Source organism: Cinclus cinclus, chromosome 4 (genome assembly GCF_963662255.1).
Source record: "Cinclus cinclus chromosome 4, bCinCin1.1, whole genome shotgun sequence".
Lineage (NCBI taxonomy): Eukaryota > Metazoa > Chordata > Aves > Passeriformes > Cinclidae > Cinclus > Cinclus cinclus.
The window spans coordinates 27,583,820-27,603,231 of NC_085049.1; the positions used below are offsets into that span (position 1 = coordinate 27,583,820).

The 19,412-nt window shown below is 45.0% G+C and overlaps 2 protein-coding genes and 1 long non-coding RNA gene across 6 annotated transcripts; 1 reads left to right on the plus strand and 2 right to left on the minus strand.

Annotated features, from left to right (window-relative positions):
• Positions 1-52: 52 nt before the first annotated feature.
• LOC134043003 (uncharacterized) lies at positions 53-3,821 on the minus strand. The gene is made up of 3 exons (XR_009933121.1): positions 3,578-3,821; positions 2,932-3,181; positions 53-2,123 (listed from the first exon to the last, which is right to left on the minus strand). It is a non-coding gene; the product is annotated as an uncharacterized LOC134043003 (long non-coding RNA).
• A 2,530-nt stretch (positions 3,822-6,351) lies between these two features.
• LOC134043759 (uncharacterized protein C11orf16 homolog) lies at positions 6,352-10,648 on the minus strand. Its single transcript, XM_062492492.1, has 4 exons — positions 10,634-10,648; positions 8,897-9,125; positions 7,814-8,382; positions 6,352-6,887 (listed from the first exon to the last, which is right to left on the minus strand). Exons 1-4 carry the CDS (start codon positions 10,646-10,648, stop codon positions 6,606-6,608), a joined length of 1,095 nt encoding a protein of 364 aa, XP_062348476.1. The 3' UTR covers positions 6,352-6,605.
• Positions 10,649-12,670: 2,022 nt separating this feature from the next.
• NDUFB2 (NADH:ubiquinone oxidoreductase subunit B2) lies at positions 12,671-13,827 on the plus strand. 4 transcript variants are annotated; one of them, XR_009933122.1, is made up of 4 exons: positions 12,671-12,791; positions 12,877-13,021; positions 13,098-13,277; positions 13,755-13,772. XR_009933122.1 is itself a non-coding variant. In XM_062490977.1 (4 exons), exons 1-3 carry the CDS (start codon positions 12,718-12,720, stop codon positions 13,170-13,172), a joined length of 294 nt encoding a protein of 97 aa, XP_062346961.1. In that variant the 5' UTR covers positions 12,671-12,717; the 3' UTR covers positions 13,173-13,182; positions 13,755-13,827. The 4 variants fall into 4 exon arrangements, 3 of the variants coding, with proteins under 3 accessions (XP_062346961.1, XP_062346960.1, XP_062346958.1); XM_062490977.1 differs by having other exon boundaries at positions 13,098-13,182; positions 13,755-13,827; XM_062490976.1 differs by having other exon boundaries at positions 13,098-13,182; positions 13,278-13,768.
• Positions 13,828-19,412: the final 5,585 nt, after the last annotated feature.

A 19,412-nucleotide genomic window follows, 5' to 3' on the forward strand; every position in this document is an offset into this window, starting at 1 on the left:
TGTTCTTTCTTTCCAGCAGGTTTCAAACCAGAGTCCAAGCATTTTCCTGATAGATCAAAACCATATTAAGAATGCTTAAAATCAAATAAAGCCAGCAGAACTGGATTACACGTGGCATTTACAGTCAGTTATTTTAATAGCAGTATTAAAATGACTTTATGGCTGCGTTTTCACAGTGAGAAATACAGTCCATGAATAGTTGGAAATAGTGTGGTACTGAATATCTTCCCAGACATACCCTGTGTGAAACAGCAGTGGAGCAGGGTCTCTGCAGTGGTCTGTTCTCAGGTGGCTAAGCACTGAGGAGAAAGTGCAAAAGCAATCTGCTGTTTTATAGTGATTGTAAAGTAATGATGAACATCATATAAATGAAGTCTGAAAAATAAATTTAGATTCAACTCAGTATATTTCATGTACTTTCCTTTAATCACTGCATATTCCATTTCCAAGTGCATAAGGATAAAAGCAGGAGTAGAGTTTAACACCCTGTAAGTTTTCAGGCTTGTTTCTTTAAGTCTAGTTAGAGTCATAAGCAGGCAGAGTATTGTCCTAACTAGCACACGATTTTATGTAAAAGAGAACTCAAACAAGAAGAGAAGCAAGCAACCCCCAAACATTACTGAAAGAAAACCTCCATGTGCCACCAGCACCCATGTTCCTTCAGTAGGGTGTGTGCCAGGCACAACCATCCATGTTCTTGCTGAGCAAATTCCAGCCAGCTTTTCCAGACACTCAACAGAGTGTAAACTGTTCCAAATTATGGGATTTCATGTCTAAAATGCAAAACTATGCCTCCATAATCTGAAGCAAGTTACAACTTTTCCAGACCTTAACTTTGACATTTTGTTTGTTAAAGCCTTCACCTTCTATTTAAGTTCATCTTTCCTTTTCCCTATTTTTTTTCTTTTAAGCATAAATCTGAGGATTACTTATGCACATTATGAATCCTTAAATTTAAAAATACCTGTTTTAGCTATTAAGGTCTCAGAGTAGTTTGTAAACATCTAGATGAGAGACTTAACTTTGTCTTTTTAGGGAAAAGCTGAAGCCATAGCCTCTCCATTATCCCTGGAGGAATGCAGTCTGACACTGCTAGGAAACTGCTGGCTATTCAGAAGATTTGGCAGGATTTCAAAGGAGCTCCCTTTTACAAGTTTTCTTAATTTTACTTCTTCTTTTCTTTTTTTTTTTTAAAGAAACTTCCATTATCACTGCTGCTGTATTCTAGTAAGAGGCATAAAGTTTTATAACATGACAGAAAATGTGTATCATGTTTCTAAGTGTACACACAAAAAACAGGCTGAATTTAAATTTTGTACCTCATTGGCTCGAGGCATTACTTGAAACAAGGTATCACATGTATTGTATTCATTTTAGCATAATTCTGTGTAAAATAAAGATATTTCCATATAGCTCTGACTGTTTCAGCAAATAAATTGTGCCATATCCATTCTCCTTTCTTAAATACCCATCTGAAATTTCTGGAGCTGATCAGCACATGGCTGTGCCACAGGGAATTTTGTACCTCAGATGATATGAGGAAGGGGAAGCACTTCAGGATGTGACACGTTTAATCTCCTCCTCTTCTCCTTTGGCACCTCCACTCACCATAGTGCAATGCACTAGAAACCACCTCCTTTCTGATGCAGAAAAATGCCTCTAGATGTGCCCTGCTGCTCCCTCTCAGTGGAGGGGGAAGCTGGTGACCCCAGGAATAAAGGCAGGTAAAGGACAGAGCAGTGGAAGTGCACTCTGGCTGCAGTGAAAGGGAGATTGAAGAGATCCTCAGGAATCCTAATGCCACCTGTCACAGCTCTGCTCTGGCACAGTGACTCACACCTGACAGGTCTCAACAGGTCTGTGAACTCCAGGCCCTGCTCACCCACTGTGCAGCTTCCTTACACGAGCAGGGATGCCCGGAGCAGCAGAAGGTTCTGTTCCCTGAGGTACTGCTGGAGAGCATGGAGTTTCTGGCTTTCTTTTTCCTTCCTCAAATAAGAACTCTCTCTCCTCTGGAACACTCTCGCTTTGGCAGCCTGGTGCTGGTTTTGTTGTTTGTCCTGCTTCTGGGATTCTTGTTCCAGTACTTCCTGCCGTGACTGCATTCTGCTCCTCAGGAACTCCTACATAAAGACATTCAAAACTGTACAGTCAGCCTTCATGCCAAATCTCATCCTCACTTTTCATCTCTATCCAGCTCTGGGGCCCCCAGCATAAGAAGGACATGGACCTGCTGGAGTGAGTCCAGAGTAGGATCATGAAGATGCTCAGAGGGCTGGAGCATCTCTGCTATGGAGCGAGGCTGAGAGAGCTGGGGTTGTTCAGCCTGGAGAAGAAAAGGTTCTGGGGAGACATTAGAGCACCTTCCAGTGCCTAAAGGGGCTACAAGAGCTGGACAGGGACTTTTTACAAGGGCATGGAGTGACAGGACAAGAGGGAATGGCTTTAAACTGAAAAAGGAGAGGTTTAGAGTAGATACTAGGAAGAAATGCTTTCCTGTGAGGGTGCTGAGGCCCTGGCACAGGTTGCCCAGAGAAGCTGTGGCTGCCCCATCTCTGGCAGTGTCCAAGGCCAGGTTGGATGGGGCTCTGAGCAAGCTGGGATAGTGGAAGGTGTCCCTGCCCACAGCAGGGGCTTGGAACTGGATTAATACAATCCAAATCATCCTACAGTAATATGATTCTCACTAGTAGAAGTCAGAAATTGTTACAATCTATGGAAATTCATTCCTTACATGCAGAAACTCCTCTTCTATGACAGAAATAAGGAATTTTACTTTCTACCTTTCACCTTTTTACACATGCCAAAAAAATGTTACCCATTTAATTTCTAAATGATATATTGGATGTAAACCAGCTGAAATATACAAATACTCCAGATACTGCTTGAAACATGGCAGAAGAGGAAAATAACTTCTGGAATTGCCCTTACCAGCCTTTCTTTCTCTTGTTCACAGCTCCTTTCATTGCTTTCTGCCTGCAACTCCTCTCTCTGCAAACGCTGTGTCTTTAAGAACTGAAGCCTCTGCCTTGCCTTCCTCTCCTCCTCCTCTCGAAAGAAGGATTCCTTCCTGCTCCTCTCAGCCCCAGCAGCCTGGAGCAGTGCCATGTGCTGCAAAGCTCTCTCTTTGTGCTCCAGCTGTTTCTCCAGCTCTTGCAACGTTCTCTGACGCAATCGCTGCCTGTTTCCAAAACAAAATTTCTCAAATTTCTCATAAAGAGCAAGCCATAAAAAAGAAAGACAGTGCATAAGACACAAAGCAGATATTTCGGCAATCCATGTTCAGTTAATATTGCAGGAGTCTTTGTTAGGTTATCAGGATTAAACCTGTGTCCAGAACAGAGGTAGCAAAAGCCCCAAATGGGCTGGTGCCTGATGTCGGCACTTTCAGTCTGAGAACAGGAAGGAAGGAAATTTGCCCTTGAGGATAATGCTGTGTACCCACTCCCTCACACTTCAAGCACCAGTTTTATTCTCAGTAGGGAACCACTGTGACCCCTCTGCAGAGTCCAGCAAAAAGCACAACATGGGATATGCAGGGACTGAAGGAGAGCAGCAAGGAGCAGATGTTACCAACCTTCCAACACTTAGCACAAAAAGCAGTCAGTTCCCAGCATCACCTCTGGCTGTCCCTGAGCAGCTGGTGTCGTGTGCCATCTGCCTCTTGCTGCTGCTCCCTCTTCAGCTGCCTCCGCTCCTCTTGCCACCTTCTGTGCTCAATCTTGGCTCTGCTGAAGTCCAGCTCTTTCCACCTCTGCTGAGATGATTCATTAAGGACCGACTTCTAAGACAAAAAAAGCAAACTGAATCCTTAGTCCCAACAGTGTATTTTTGTAATGCAAACTGTAAACACACAAAACCAGAACAGCTCCATTTTAATGTCACTCCTGAGGCCTGGAAGCGACAAGGGCTCACAAACACTGTAGTGCTGATTCCCATCCATGAAAACACCAACGATGCTAAAGCCTGTAAAAATCATTGGGCTTAATTAGCAAAGAGATGACTGAAAATCCAGTCTTAAGAGTTTTCCGCAGGTGAGTAGGCTGTGCTGTTCTGGTATTGAGCCAATGCTTAAAACTCCCCAATCTTTGGGTTAACTTCTGGATTGAATGGAAAATACAGATTCTGACCACAAAACACATTATATATTCCTTACTAGATTGTATTAGCAAGAGAAATACCTGCCCCCCTGTGGCCAAACCCAGAACATTCCCGGAGTTCTCCGCAGGTGTTCCAACTCTTCACCTCTTGTTGTCCGAGTCTTCTACCCATGCCCAAGCAGTCCTTGTGTTTACTTCGGTAATAGCTTCATTGCAACGCTGTAGTGTTGCTGATTTGTGTTTTGAAATGCACTGTGCAATGTAAGGAGATGAAGGAGCACCTAAAAGGCCTCTTTTCACAGCCATAGTGAAATATTTGTTTCTGTACTCCTTAGAGTGCCCTTTGTGAGGGAAGTGCAAGCCACCAAATCTTTACATGTATTCCAGTTTACATTGTTAGAGCTGTCTGGGGCTGGAACAGAGGTCCCCCAAAATATTTTCCTCTGCTGAATGCATCTTCCTTCCTCCTGCACCTGGGGGGGGCAGTTAGCATGCTCCTGCTATATCAACTGCTCCTCTGCAAACAGAATGTCTCCTTCCAGTGCTTTCCTGGGGACAACTCAAACACCACAAGCTGGAAAACACTACACGACTTTCAAACAATGTTCCTGCCAGTCTTACATCACATTTTGACTGGTTTCTATTAACACATTGATCTGTATGGCTTCCCAGGGCCTGTAAACAGCTTTGCTCTCCAGAGTATTGCTATTCTTAGCACAAAAAATGTACCTTGTGGGTGTTTGTGTTTAATGACACACACAAGGAGAGATCAAAGAAAGAATGAGAGGTGTTTTATAGGTAGGAGGTGAACAAATGATGTTTTCCAGCAGGCAAAGTACTAGCCTAAGGATCAGGAGACTTCTAGTTCCACCCCTGCCCTAACATGCACTCTTTGCTGTGGGTGTCAGATGACTGCCTAAACTTTCTCTCTTTTGCTTTCAGTATCTGTAAAAGGGGATATTTTTTTTTGTTGCTATCTACTAGAGCTGGCTGAGAAGCTTATTTAGAAGAGCTTAGATCAAATATACAAAAACATTCTGATGAAAGTGCTGAGCAAAAATACCACATGTGCCCTGCCCTGCACAATGTGGGTTCCCGAGTGGAGTCCTTGAGTTTCTATTTATGCGTAACCATTATTCTACACAGTCATCATTTTTGTTGCAGCAAAAACCTTTGTGAAAGACAATTAGAGAGAACATTCTGACATGACATAAACAAGCCTCCTCATCCTAAGAGCTAAACCTGGTTTGGATCAAATACTCACTGTGATGCTTTTGACTTTTACAAGATTTGGGAGATGCGTGGATCTCCCAGCCAGCAGGTTGGTGGTACTGTGTGGTCTCTGCACACGAAGGGCTGATCTGATGGTCAGGCTGTCTTTCTCCAGAGACTGATTCACTTGGGCAAAGAAGCTCTGGTGCCTGAAAGGAACCAAAGCACTGCTTTCCAGTGAAGAGCTCCTCTGGGAATGCTGGACTGGAGCTTCTGCCACTCTGGACTCAAAAAGGCCTTTCAAATAAATTAGGGCAAGGACACATGAGAATATAGGAACCTTATAAGAAGAAAGAAAATGAAAAGAACAAAAGGTCTGCTCATATGAAATATATTCAAGCAGGGATTTTATAACATTTTCCTCTGAGGAAGTGGGACAGTTTTTAGTCTCCACAAAGGAGGTTCTAGCTTTTCAGAAACAAACTGCTTGCCATGGCATTTAGGCAAGAGTTTTGCCTGGGAAACTGAGTTTTGCCTGACCCTTCTTACAGCTCAGGCTAAAGGATTGTTTACATGGTATCTCATAGACAGGTATGAACTGCTCTGAAATGAGTAAAAATGAGAAATCTTTTGACAGGGCAAAGCCTGAGCTCTACATCCTGCTGAGAGACAGGAGATATTAGCATGGGCACAAACCTGCTAATGCAGCTTTTGGGTAATTGAGAACATGCACAGAGTTTGCTCACACCTTTCTGCTAAGGACAGGGGAGACCTTAGTGGCAGCTGTTGCATGGAATGATGCTGGAACACCAGCTGGGAGAAAATCTACACTCCTGTTTGACTTTTCATTCTCCCTCTTCCAGCAGTGTCACAAAGCAATAATAAAAAAAGCTTTAGGCTTTCAGAATCCTCTCTTAGATTTCTGCAATTGTCACAAAGCTGAGAACAACAACAAATTGATCAAAATCACGATCCAGCCCCTTTTGGCTGTTCAGGGAACAAAATTTTATTCAGTGACATTATAAAGCAGTAATTTTCAGCACAGGTAAGAGGATTGTTCTGCAGAATTGTCCTGGAGAAATCTTGTTGCTATACACAGTCACAGTTAATGTTACATATTAATTTTTAAAGTAAGGACATTTTTGTTTCTACTGAGCTCTATGATATAGGTTAAAAACCCTGAAAAGCTGCTACTGCAGTAGCTGAGCTATAAAAGCCAAAAAAATCTCAACTTCCATCTGAAAATTCTTTCACCTTGAGAGAAGATGAATAACTTCTCAAGCCATGGCACCATTAATACTTATATATAAAGATGGCATTATGGTATTTTCTTGTGAAGCACCAAGAATTATAGTGACAGATGTTATACATGATGCATCCTGATACTATGTGGTAAGTTTTATGTTTGGGTAAAAGAGTTACAGTTCTAATACCATGCTCATGTTCAAAATTAGCTTCAGTTTCAGCATCCTGCTGTCTGCTCTCTGCTTCTTCCTTGTGATCTGTCTCCATTAACCAGCTGTCTGTGTTGACAGCAACATCAATCACAGCATGAGACATCTCCCTCTGAGGGCCCTAGAAATAACAAGAAATGCAATAATAATCCAGACCTGATAAGGAAAATAATAGGTTTATTTAATGCATTTACAGCATAAGATCTTAAGTTGTAACTGAAATTTAAGAGAGAATAATTAAAAAAAACAAAAACAAAACAGATTCTGGGGGAGTTCTTTACTAAAGAGACAACTCACACAAAATTTCCGACCACTTCCTGAGTTTCCCTACATCTCCAAATGACCTAAAATATTTTTTCCTGAAAGGGTCCAAACTGGTACAAAGAGGTCACGCCAGAGGAGCTCTGGCTGAAAGACAGCCCTGCTTCTAGCATATGTCAGAATTTGGATTCTAACCCTTGCAGGGCAGTGGAGACAAGTGTGGCACTAGCTGGTGGACATGAACCTTCTGCTTACTGATCCTCACCCACTTGCAGCTTGTGCAAGCTTGAGCAGTGCCCTGCTCACCAGATCAGCTGCTAAGGACTACATAAGTCTCTTGGGATCCTTGACTGGGAGAGGGGACACCTCTAACAGGGTGGAGAAGTATCATGCAAGAGACTGCCTCGGTAGGAACAATCCCTACTGTAATCCTTATCCAATGTCAAGTCTTCTGACACTTCTTCCTTTTCTTGCCTTTACCTCCTTCACACAGAAGCAGAATGTAGAGGGACTGGGCTATGCAACACTTCTCATACCCTGCATCCGTGGAAGAGATTCTAGAAGCCTGCTCTAGCCAGTGACAATGACACATTACAGTTCTTACCCCAGTCAAAGGAAGACAGTGCAAAGTCTCTCCATTCTTTAGCAGGCAGGCATAAGGACCAGGCCTTAAACCTCTGCTAATTGCTTAGTGCCAAGGGCAGTAAACTTGAAGCAACAAAGCAAATATTTATACGAACAGCAGACCATATATTAATAGAAGATCCAGGGTGAAGTACTTCTTACCTTTTCAGTTTCTCTAGCCTCATGGTCATCTTCCAAACAAGACCTAACATCTTTTGGAATGTTTTCTGTCTCCAATCTCTTCTCTTCCTTTTTCTCTTCCTGTCTGGAAACACTTTCTGAAGATGCAATCCTCAATTCAGACAGTTCCTGCTCTATTTTCTTGCTGAGCTTTTCTTCAGACAAGCTTGTCCCTGGGATGAAGGCATATTCCTGCTGCACTTTGCATTCTGCAGGTCGTGTGGGTTCCCAGGCTCCAAGGCAGCACTGGGGAAGCGAGATACACCCCCAGCTGCACTTTGCACAGGGATGACTGGAATACAGAGCCCCTGGGCAGCAATCCAGGTCCAGGTGACCCTGTGTGTAGTGCCCTGAGGCTCTATAACCTGGTGCCACAAGGTATGGGTAGTCCAAGCTTGAATCTACCACTATCTGCCGGGCTGCCAAAGGCATCTGCAGCTCCAGGATGATGCGTTCGCTTAGGGTCAAGGGAATCCTCAGAGCTTGGACAGAAGGCACCTCCTTAGTCTGCCCATTCCAGAAATTCACAAGCACTCCCCTTTCACTGTGTGCTGTGCATATTGGAGGAAAAAAAAAGGGCAAGTAATGTATCAGCAGCGTGTCAATCTGTGTGATTTATCTCCTAGAGAGCAGGAGGTAAAACTAATTACTTGTGTTTCAGACAATTCTGTAACAACTTCCATGATTTTAATCTTTACAGGTTTAAAATTTGACTTTCTCCTAAATTTCTTATGAGGAGACAGCAGATATAAATCACCTCACTTGCTACAGCAGGTGGGATTTCACCCTGAAATAGCTGGAAAGCAGACTAACAGATAATCAGGTGATCCTCAGGAGGATCAGAAATGTTTTTGACTTGTGTAGGGATTATGCTACCCCTGATCCCTAACTTTTTAGGAAGTTTTCAAACATAGAACAAAGTAAAGGCAAATTCTGTGAGCTGCGTTAATTCTAACCCTGAAAAAAGTGGCTTAGTGTCAACAATAAAAACACCATAAAGAGAACCCAAGCAGCCGGAGGCAAATCCAGCGCTGCTAAGAAAACCAAAACACCCAAAGCAGGTACCTAAAGGTGCCTCTGTGCTCTCCACAGCCCTTAGCACAGTGCCAGGGCCAAAACGTTTGGCTGCAGCCTCCCATGGTGCCAAGACCCTGTCCCCTGGAGCAAGAGGGTGTCGCCGGGCATCCTCGTAGTGCAGAATGTCATAGAGAGGTGTTTCCTGCTGGCCACACTGGACCTTGCTCTTCAGAGCACAGCTTTGGTCAAACTCAATTAAAAAGTCTTTCCTGGAGCCCTGCAAGAGTAAAACATGTGGTTTGCAAGGCAATTTGCAAGGTCAAATTAACAGCCAAGCTTAAGTGCTAAGAGGGAAGTGGCAGAAATCCCAGGAAGTGGAACATGATCTGGGAATGCAGCTTTCCTCTTTCTACCAGGGTTCCACTGTACTGTGTCCATACCACTTTAAAAGTAAATAAAGAGCTGGGGCTTAAAGGGCTGTCAGATTTTCTCTTCCTTTCACTTTGGACTTCAATTTCAGCAACAACACAGTTAGTAAACTAAGGCAGAACTCTACCAGGAAAACCTCCCATCTGAAAAAGAACAGCCAAAAAAAAAACAGTGTATGATGCAGTTCATTACAATCAGAAGGATAACAAACAATCCTTCAGCAATCAGGAGGGTAACAATGCAGTAAGAACTCACAACTGTCATAAATTTGAGTATTTTATTTGAAGCCTTCAGCAGTGAGTGAGGGCAAGGTCTACTGCCAGAATGTCAGCCTTCTCTGCAGATCTTTGAGTGCACTTACACAAATAATACTGTCAGCTCCTACTCCAGCTGGTATCACTCGTGCCTGTAGCTGTCCCAGTCTGCTCTACCCCACATTGAAGCTTATAGATATCACATAGACCTATACTTGCACAAAATCCATTTAACTAAACTGAAAAATGCAAAATTAACTGGATTTAAAAAGAAAACCGGCAGGAGTGACTTTCCATCTGGCATCCAAAATCATCTTGCAATTCCCACAAACACAGATGGAAAAGAATGAGGAAAGCTGTCAGTTTGGTGAAGAGGAAATGGACCTTGGAGACAAACATTTTGGATTACTAGCTGCTGTTTAGCTAACCAACTCTGCTGCAAGGCTGGGCAAAAGTAGACAATAGGGAAAAGGGATCTGTTTTGTCTGTCTCTGAACAAAAATTCACTGTAGAAACAGATTGATCTCCAGTATGTTCTTACTTGCTTCTCACATCAAACAGCCAGGCAGCACTAGGTAACAAATGAAAACAGGGTGTGGGGAGGCAACAGTGGCTATGAAGTGCACTGGAACTGGAGGGCCACCCCACAGCAAGGGCTTGGGACTAGTGAAGTATGGGAAGAACAGAGAAAAAACCATACGTGCTCTTACAGCCAAGTCCCCAATGAACAGTTACCTTCACCTCCTGGACAATGTGGCCCAGGTAGTAATAGCCATCACTTTTTCTCCTTGCCAACACACGAGCCCCCCTCAGGACATGGGAAACCTCTGGAGACGAGCCAGTGAAATTCCTTTTGGTTGAGGGTATCAAGGGTCTGCAAAAGAGACCTGGGCTCCATGCACAGCTCCAAACAGGACAGCTGTGGAAAACAAAAATACAAGAAAGTAATGAAAACCTTGGTAACAGATGCTTTGCAACTTAATGCAGTGCAGACAAACTAAATCAACACAGAACAAAACCCTCACCCTGAAATAACTGTCTTTGTTTCCCAGCTTCTTCTTCTATGCTTTTCCAATGACCCACCTACAGATTATGAGCTTACCATGTTACTGGACATCTTGGCAGCAGAGAGCTACAGGAATCTTTATTAGCTGTGTGGCAGCACTGGACATGTGAGATGGACATGGAGCTCACCTGGAAGGGGGAAGGAGGAGATGGAAACAGAAAATGAGCATGATTTTTGAACACTTAAATGCTTAAACAAGAATATCGCCTACAAAGTTGAAATTTACTTTCAGTTTATTACTTCGTAATTCTTCCACCATATACTGTGGTACTATGCGGCTTATCTGTAAATTCATCACAAATGGTTTTGATTTTGAGAAATCAAGTTTGGAAAGAAGGAATACTAAAAAACCCTAAGAACTATATGATCCTTCCCCCCAATCCCCTCAACCTGGATTCTATTCAGCTGCTAGGTACCTAGCAGGGGCGGGCAGCCAGCGGCCACGTGTGCACTGCTGATGCTGCTGCTTACACAGCTTCCAAGCTCCCCTGGCAAGACAAGCTGAAAGGTCAATGAAAGGACCTGAAGTTAAGGAAGAGTGAAGAAGGTGGGGGCTCAGTCTAGGGGGACAAAGTTGCCTCAGTAGGCCAAAGCCAGCACTGGAGACATCCAGCCTGAGCAAGATGGGAAATATGGGATGCTTGAAATCAAGGACACAGGGGATAGAATGCCAGGGACTGCAAGAAGGCAGAATTTCAAAATACAAGGCAGATGGAAGGCAGAGCTGGCAATAAAACTATGAACTTTGTATCAAAGAATTCAGTTTTTATGGAAAAACATAAACTCTGTATGGAGCACACTTGCAAGGCTGCAACACGTTCCGCACAGTAAGTAAAAACAGTGGTTGAAAAGTTTGCTGCTATTCCCTGTAAACTGCTGCTGAAAATGCATTAAGGATGCTACAAGGCTCAGATGAGCAGGGAAATTAAGATTCCTTAACTACATAGCTATCCATGGCTGCTTCAGCTGAGGATGTCAGGTGTTTGGGGAGTTAATGGATGGAGAAGATATTATTGCTTATTTAAAACACTTTCAGGAGGGTTGCAGAAGCTCTTCTCCAGTTCTTTGTGAAGTGCTACCTAATAAAGATTCAGGAGGAGCTACAAGTGTGGATTAATCTTACACTGGCATCATACCTTGTCTGGAGGAGGAGGAGGAGAGTGTTGGATTCCTTGAAAGGACTCCCTTGATAGTCTGGCTACTTTCTCCATTATTTTTTGCTTGCTTCCTTCGAGATCACCTGTGTCCCAGAAGGCATACCGTATGCACTACTGGACGCAACTGGTTCTCCACAAGAAGTTGGCAGAATTCCTACGACCCCTGCTCTGGCATATACCAGAGATCTGATCTGAACAGACCCACCCACCGACAGGATGGGTTTTCCATCACCCTCCAAAGGCTGCAGCTCCAGGAACACTGCCGGGCGAGCAGTAAGCAGGCAGGCACCGCTCTAACACCTGTGGGAGAGGGAAAGAAGAACAAAACTCTCTCAGATGCTCAGGTGGCAATTCTGTACTGGCTATTTCTATGCCCCTGAGTTCCCGCTCCGGCAGCCGGCCCAGACAGTGGGGAGAGGCTCCGCACCAGCTGCTTCCTCGGCAGCACCCCGGCCCCGAGGGCGAGTCCCGCACCCCGGCCTCGCCACAGCGGGAAGCGCCGCCGGGACGCCGCCCGTGCCCCGTTGCTCCGCAACCGCACTGCTTGGGCTGGACCGTCCAGCCGCCCAGCCTTGGACGGGGGGACGCGCTCCTGCTTTCTCCCCTTCCTTAAACACGGGCAGCTGGAGCCGTGTTGTCCCCCCGCCCCTCCAAAAACGAACGGCTTGCCTGGGGAACCCGCCCCGCTCTACGCCCTCCGTGGGCGACGCCAACTTTTGGGAGAACTCGCAGACAACCCGCTCTTGGCGCCGCCCCGGCGCTCCCAAGTGCTGAGGGGAGCGAGGGAGCAATGTTCGGGGTCAGCGCGTCCTGTCTCCGTACTCCGAGATAATTCCGCGCCCCGGTCCCGTCCCTTTCCCGGCTCCCCCCGTGCCGCGGGCTGTCTCCGCCCCGGAAGGCGGCGGCGGCGGCTCCAATCGGCGGGGCCGTTGCTGGGCGGTGCGGGTGACATTGGGCACGGCCATGGTGGTGGTGGCGCTGGGCCGGACTGCGGGGCGGCTGCTGCGGGCCGGGGCCGCCGTGCCCGGGCGGCGGCGGTGAGCGGGGCGGGCCGGGCAGCGGGGCGGGCCGGGGCCGGGGCCGGCGGGGCCCGGAGTGAGGCGGGGCCGTGCTGTGTTTCAGCGCGGGCGGCGGGGTGCACATCCCGCCGCGGTACCGGCAGTTCCCGGAGCTGACGCGGGCGCAGGTGATTCGAGGCGAGGCGCTCAGCGGCTTCATGTGGTTCTGGATCCTCTGGCAATTCTGGCACAACTCGGACATGGTGCTGGTGAGGCAGGCGCGGCGGCCGGGGGTGGGGGACGCGGGCCGGGGCCCGGCCGGGCTCTGACGAGCCTCTCTCCCAGGGACACTTCCCGTATCCCGACCCTTCGGCCTGGACGGACGAGGAGCTCGGCATCCCTCCTGACGATGAGGAATAGCAGCACCCCGGTACGGCTCCCGCCGCCCCTCCTCACACGGCCCTGAGCGCGGCCCCGGGCACCGTGCCCGGCTGGTCTCGCTGCAGGCGCCCCGCTCCCCAGCAGGTGTGTGTGCACTGCCCACGGGAAACCTGCCCGACCTCTGCGGTACAGGAAACAGGGTCCGCACTGCTCACTGCCTTCACACACGCCTCTCGGGTGCCCGAGACCACGTAGCCCTGTTTTGGCAATATAAGCCTGCACTGTAACAACCGAGTTTGTTATGAGTTGCAGCTTACCGGGTACCAGTGCTAAGTTATTTTCTTCATGCTGTTCTGTAGACCCAACATTATCTAACTTCAAAGACAGGCTCTGCTTCTAGAGAGATCTGTCCGCATGTTCCCTTAAACGTTTGCAGCTTTTGTTTGTTTCCAGTTCTTTAATTACCGAGTCTCTTTTAAGCTGGTGTGTCACACATCACAGCTCTAAACCAAAAGCTTCAGCTACTTCTGGGGGCAGTATGGAGGAGGTCCTTTTTCTGCTCTGCATGGTGGAAAAAGGATGAGCGAAAAGGTTCTCAGGTTTTTCTTCTGTTACTTTCAGGTTCCTGGAACTGAGGCCCCTGGAACCAAATCTTTGGCTCCTGGGTCCTTATGTCAATAAAACTGTTAACAAAATCTAAGCTGAACTGTATTTTTTCTACTTTAAGTAGAATTTTTGGAAAATGACCATGACAGCTTTAAAGTTGTGGTACTTGAGTACACATCAGCTTCTATAATGCCTGCTTGATAGAGACAAGAAATAAGGTCCATGAGTGCATGGCAGGTAACAGTCTTACCAATAAAGACTCTGCCAAATGATCAGTGAAGAGGTGAGGGAAAATTGCCATAGAAGCAAGAGAATTTACCTAGAAGAGAACCCAGACCAGGCTTTTCCCAGGATGAAGGAGAATCTCCCTTGGGTATACCAAAAGTTCAGAACAATAAAGGTAAAAATGCCTTAGGGCTCAGCATAGCAGTCAAGGAGGCAGTGAGCCAAGCTTAAGGAAGATGAAGAGAGCGGGATTACACTGCAGGAGTTGCTTGATTTTATTTGTTTCATTCTCCTTCCCTTCCAGAGTTATACCCCTAAGATAACTTTTTCACTCCCCTTAACCACATTTAGTTGCACCCCTCCAACTTCGTGGAGAGGACTCGTGCATGACACAATGAAAATCTCCTTTAGACTTTTCCATGCAGTCAATCTTTATTATAGCAGTATTCTCATATTCACATCAAGTACATAGAATTTTGCCTTTCATATAATACAGAGTTCTTTAAATAACTTTACACTGAAATAGTTTTCTTCAATCTGAATTCAGCTATCAAATTTTAATATGTTTTAAGTCTCCATGCTCTCTAACCAAACTGGACAATATTTCCCATTGTACAAATTTACATGAGAAAAACTCCAAAGTACAAATGAAGGGACAACAAAAGTAAAGGGAGAAGGAACAAACAAGAAAAATAAGTTGTATTGGCAATTACAGGGGAAACTTCAGAAGGAACAAAGGGGAATTGCCATGACCTACATAACAGGAAAAATAAACATTTTGTTATGAATTAAAAAATAAATACAAGTTTCAAAACAATTACTCCATTGTAGATTTTAAAAAGCAGCTGTGGGAATCTACTAACACAATGTTTTTTTTTTTTTTTTTAAGTAACCAGACTGGACCTTCTACTTTGCAGTTATAAGCCCCTTGCAAACCTCTGGTGGTCAAAAACAAACGAACAAAAAAACCAACAGCTTAAAGGAGTGTGTTAGCACAGAGTTTAAAGTGGTGGGACATACGTTTCATTGCACTAAGGAACAAAAAAAGAAATCAAATCTGTATATAAATTTCCCTTTCCTCTCCTTACTACATACTTTGCCTCTCATAAACAAGCCTCTGTATTATGAGGTAATGCCATTGTCTTGACTATATATAAAAATCATAAAGTTTAAAGGATATAGATCTGGGTATCTATAAACTTTAAACAAGCCAATCCTCTCTTACTCCCCCAGAGGGTCCAACCAGTGAGTGCTACCCCTTCTGTCACTGCTCAATGCATCACACTCTCCTGGGAAACTTAGGAGACCTGTGCCCCTTTTCCTAATCTAGGAAAAGCAGCCTGTGCTCAAGTAAGAAAGAGAGACAGTGCAAGTAATGCACAACAGGTTACACACACCTCACACCTACACCTGCTCCTGCAAAACAAGGCAGAGTCGCAGAAGGCAACAGTGGCCAGCCTGCACGTGTGTTAGGACAGGGAAAAAGGGATCCCATGAGGCAGTTGATGGCTGCTGATTCATTTTGCAATTGCTCAAGAATAATGTCACTGCCCAGCCCAGGGAGAGCCTTCACTACACCCTGGTGAGGTGGGGAGGAGGGTTACACCTGGACATTGAAGGGGCAGGAGGAGCTCTGCACTTGGAGTCACAATGACCACAGAGCAGATGGGCTGGCTTGTGCATCCCAGGCAATGGCAGGCCCTGCTCTAGAGGCACAGGGCACTACTGGATCCCAAGAAGATGTCAAGAGTGGAAAAGAAGTAGGGGGGCAGGACTTTGCCCAGTCCCAACAATGAGATCAGAACAGCAGTGTTAATTTGGGTTGCCAACACACACAAGTTGGCCACTGTCAGGTTTCTGTCAGTTGAGAAGTGTGGAGAGGGGGGAGGAAGGGGAGGCAGGTAGGACACAAGGCTCATGAAAGAATGATGTGCTTTTTTTTTTTGGTTGATTTTTTGTGTGGTTTTTTTTTTTCCCTAAAGGTTCACAGCTTTGAATAAAAAAAAGCACATTTATTGCACGTACACTTTATTTTAGACAGAATTAATTTAAATTATGCCCTCACAACCCCCCACCATCCCCAAATAACCCAACACCCAAGTTTGGTCCATTTTTCCTCCCAGACCCAACATCCATGCTCAGATGATGGGCTTAATTTCTTCTCCTAATATTCCACTGAACTCCCAAAGACACAGATGAATTTTCTCTTCAACAATGGTGAACACACAAATGCAACACAGAATGACGTTTATCAAAACAAAACCCAACCATCTTCCAAACCCAAATAAACAACAATAACAACAAAAAACCCAGTTATTTTCATGGTTTACTTGCTCAAAAGTAAATGTCACACAAGGCTTATTCTAAAGTACAGCTGCTGCAAAGAGGACAAACTAGACAAAATGACCAGACAAGGCCACTGTTGGCTCTTGAGGAGGCTAGGTGAGCTAAACTCACTGCGCTGCTAGATGCTAGAAGCAAATACTATGTAGTTTAGAAGTTCCCAAACAAAACAAAAAAAGACAAAACAAAACAAACCCAAAAATACAGGAAAAAAAAAGGAGACAAAATAACCATCACATGTACTTTTAGTGCAGAATTTGGGGTAGGTAGAAGGATTCCAGACAGTTCCTGGAACATAAGTAAAACATTTTTACCCTTTGTTTTCCAAAAGGAACAAACCCAAATTAAAACTGGTCTGATACTTCGTATGAACTGTGCATTTAAACATAACTTCATAAGCTATAATTATGCCAAAAGTCCTGCCCCAAGGAAGAAAAGGAAAATATCTGAAAAAGCACTAATATCCAAACTCACTATTTTGTCCTTCATGGACAAGTAGGTTAAATATGACACTGATATGTAGGTACTGCCAGAAGTCTACATAACCAGTCTGAAATTTGAACAAATCAAATTCACACCTACTGGCTGTCCATCAGCTGACAAGATACCTACCACCTCCCACATTAATGTGCAACAACGGGATGTGATCACTGAACAGCAACTGCAAGAGGCCCAGGGAAGAAGTGAGGAAACCTGCTGACATTCCAGAAACAAAACTTACTGCATTTTCTGGGACAATGAACTAACTGTATGGTCTGATATATGTGAACCTTGATTACCTAAGTGCTAGCCACCAGTTTCTCCTCATCTAGCTCTCATTCTTCATCTACCATCTCATTCCAAGATGCTATGAGAGTGTAACTTGGGGCCACTTCAGAGCTTCCTTTAACAAGATTGCTGTGTCCTTGGAAGGGGAGGAGGGCTTACTTGTTTTTAACTTAAATGAACCTCATTACATGTTGATAGGGCAGACTTCAAGCAGCAGGTTTACTGTAACTGAATTCAGTATCCTTTAATTCTTAGCTTTGAAATGCTAATAGGTATTTCTGGGGAATGCTCTCTGCCCTTGCTCCTTTACAGAAGTTGACCAACTCCAAACTACCTACCTATAGGGATAGCTATATACAAAACTACTGCAGTAGACATAAACCAAAGACACTGCTCTAGTTACAAAGCACCTGGTTTACATTCTGTTGTACTTTTTAAGGTTGCAAAGGCACATGATCATTTGGCAAACTACAAAAACTGTTTTGTGGGATCCCTATGTAAACCATTGAACAGAGGGTCTTGGTAGCTCTCTCTTCTAAACAAGAGAGAGAAGTTAGTTTTCATCTGAATTCACTCTTGACACAGTCTGTATTCTGCAGCTTTTAAAGCTTCCTCCTTCCATAGCTTCATAGTTACTGCTGCCATGTGGCTGACTTAGTAGCTTCTGAGTTAGCATCCTTGAAACTTAAATGCAAACTCTTTCATTTTAACAACCTGGCTCTACTCTTCTCATAGTTTATTAGGTAAGAATTACAGGTTATTAGGTAAGCATCCTAGAATATACTGAGTTGGAAGAGACCTACAAGGGTCATCAAAGTCCAACTCCTGACCCTGCACAGGATGGCCCAAGAATAAAACCTTACCCTGTGTGCCTGAGAGCATTGTTCAAATGCTTCTTGAGCTCTGTCAGGCTTGGTGCTGTGACCACTGCCCTGGGGAGCCTATTCCAGTGTCTCACCACCCCCTGGATGAAGAACTTTTTCCTCATATCCAACCTAAACATCCCCTGATGCTACTTCAGGCCATTCCCTCGGGTCACTGGTCACCACAAAACAGAGATCAGTATCTACCCCATTCTCTTCCCCTCACAAGGAAGCTCTAACTGCAGTGAGGTCTCCCCTCAGTCTCCTCCAGGCTGAACAGACCAAGAGACCTCAGTTGCTCCTCATACAGCTTCTGTTCCACATCCTTCACCATCCTTGTTGCCCTCCTCTGGACACTCTCTAATATTTTATTAGTAACAGTCTAATACTAATAGTCTTTCTTACACTGTGGCACCCAAAACTGCCCCCAGAACTCAAGGTGAGGTCAGCCCAGAGCAGAACAGGACAAGGATGTCCCTCCTGGCTGCCAGGGCACTGCTGGCTCGTGTTCAACTTGCCACAGACCAGGACCCCCAAGTCTGTTTGTGCTCTCCAACCTCTCGTTCCCCCAGTCTATACACACAACCAGGGTTACCCACCCCAGGTGCAGAATCCAGCACTTGCCCTGGCTGAACTTCACATGGTGGGTATGAAGTTGGCATGAAATAATGAAGCAGTGAAGAAAGGTATTTCAAATGCATGCCAAAACAAACACCAAGTGCAAATGCACAGTAACAGGACTGCAATAAACAAAGTTTATGAAACAAACTTCTAAGAAAAATGCATCACAGAAAACCAGAACACTCAGCACCTTCAGAGTGATGCCCTAAGAGCCCACTCACACAGTTGCTTTTTAACTTGACTGTACCTAGACATTTTCCCTGTCCCACTGTCCTCCTGGTGGTACATTTTATCAACAGAGAGCACCTTGTTGTCCAGTACACCAGTACTACGAGGAGTTTGTACTACACACGCTGCACTCACAGTCAAGAAGGGAATGAAATCTAGAGGCTGCACAAGTGTGAAATGTCCACATGCTTCACCCCTAAATTTAGCCCCTCCAGATATCAAAGCTTCAATTCATACTTGTTTGTGATGTGTCTGGGGATCTAGCTTTCCTCAGCCTTCTGTAAAATGCTGGCTGCATTTACACCACCAGGCAAACACAGAAGAAAAAATATTTATGTCTGATGTTCAGGGTACTTTCCCCCCCAGTTTGGGCATTTATAGAAAGACATGATATTCATCAACAATCAGAATTTCACTCATTTCATGTCACAAAGGCCAAATTCTGCCTCTAATGAGCACATACTAATCCAAGTGATGCTAAGACACCATGGTAAAACAGCAGTATTTGTTCTCAAACATTCTGCATCATCATCAGCTGCTAGAGCATTCAAGTACAAGAAAAGATGGTTTTGGGCAAGCATAAAAAGCAGAAGCAGATTCCTTTAATGACCTGCATGAGTTTAGC

Coding starts and splice junctions, on each gene's coding strand:
- LOC134043759 (XM_062492492.1), bottom strand. Junction 8,383..8,896: donor GAGCACAGAGGCACCTTTAG/GTACCTGCTTTG, acceptor CAATATGCACAG/CACACAGTGAAAGGGGAGTG. Junction 6,888..7,813: donor AGGCTAGAGAAACTGAAAAG/GTAAGAAGTACT, acceptor TGTTATTTCTAG/GGCCCTCAGAGGGAGATGTC.
- NDUFB2 (XM_062490977.1), top strand. CDS start 12,718: ATGGTGGTGGTGGCGCTGGGCCGGACTGCGGGGCGGCTGCTGCGGGCC. Junction 12,792..12,876: donor GCCGTGCCCGGGCGGCGGCG/GTGAGCGGGGCG, acceptor GCTGTGTTTCAG/CGCGGGCGGCGGGGTGCACA. Junction 13,022..13,097: donor ACAACTCGGACATGGTGCTG/GTGAGGCAGGCG, acceptor CCTCTCTCCCAG/GGACACTTCCCGTATCCCGA.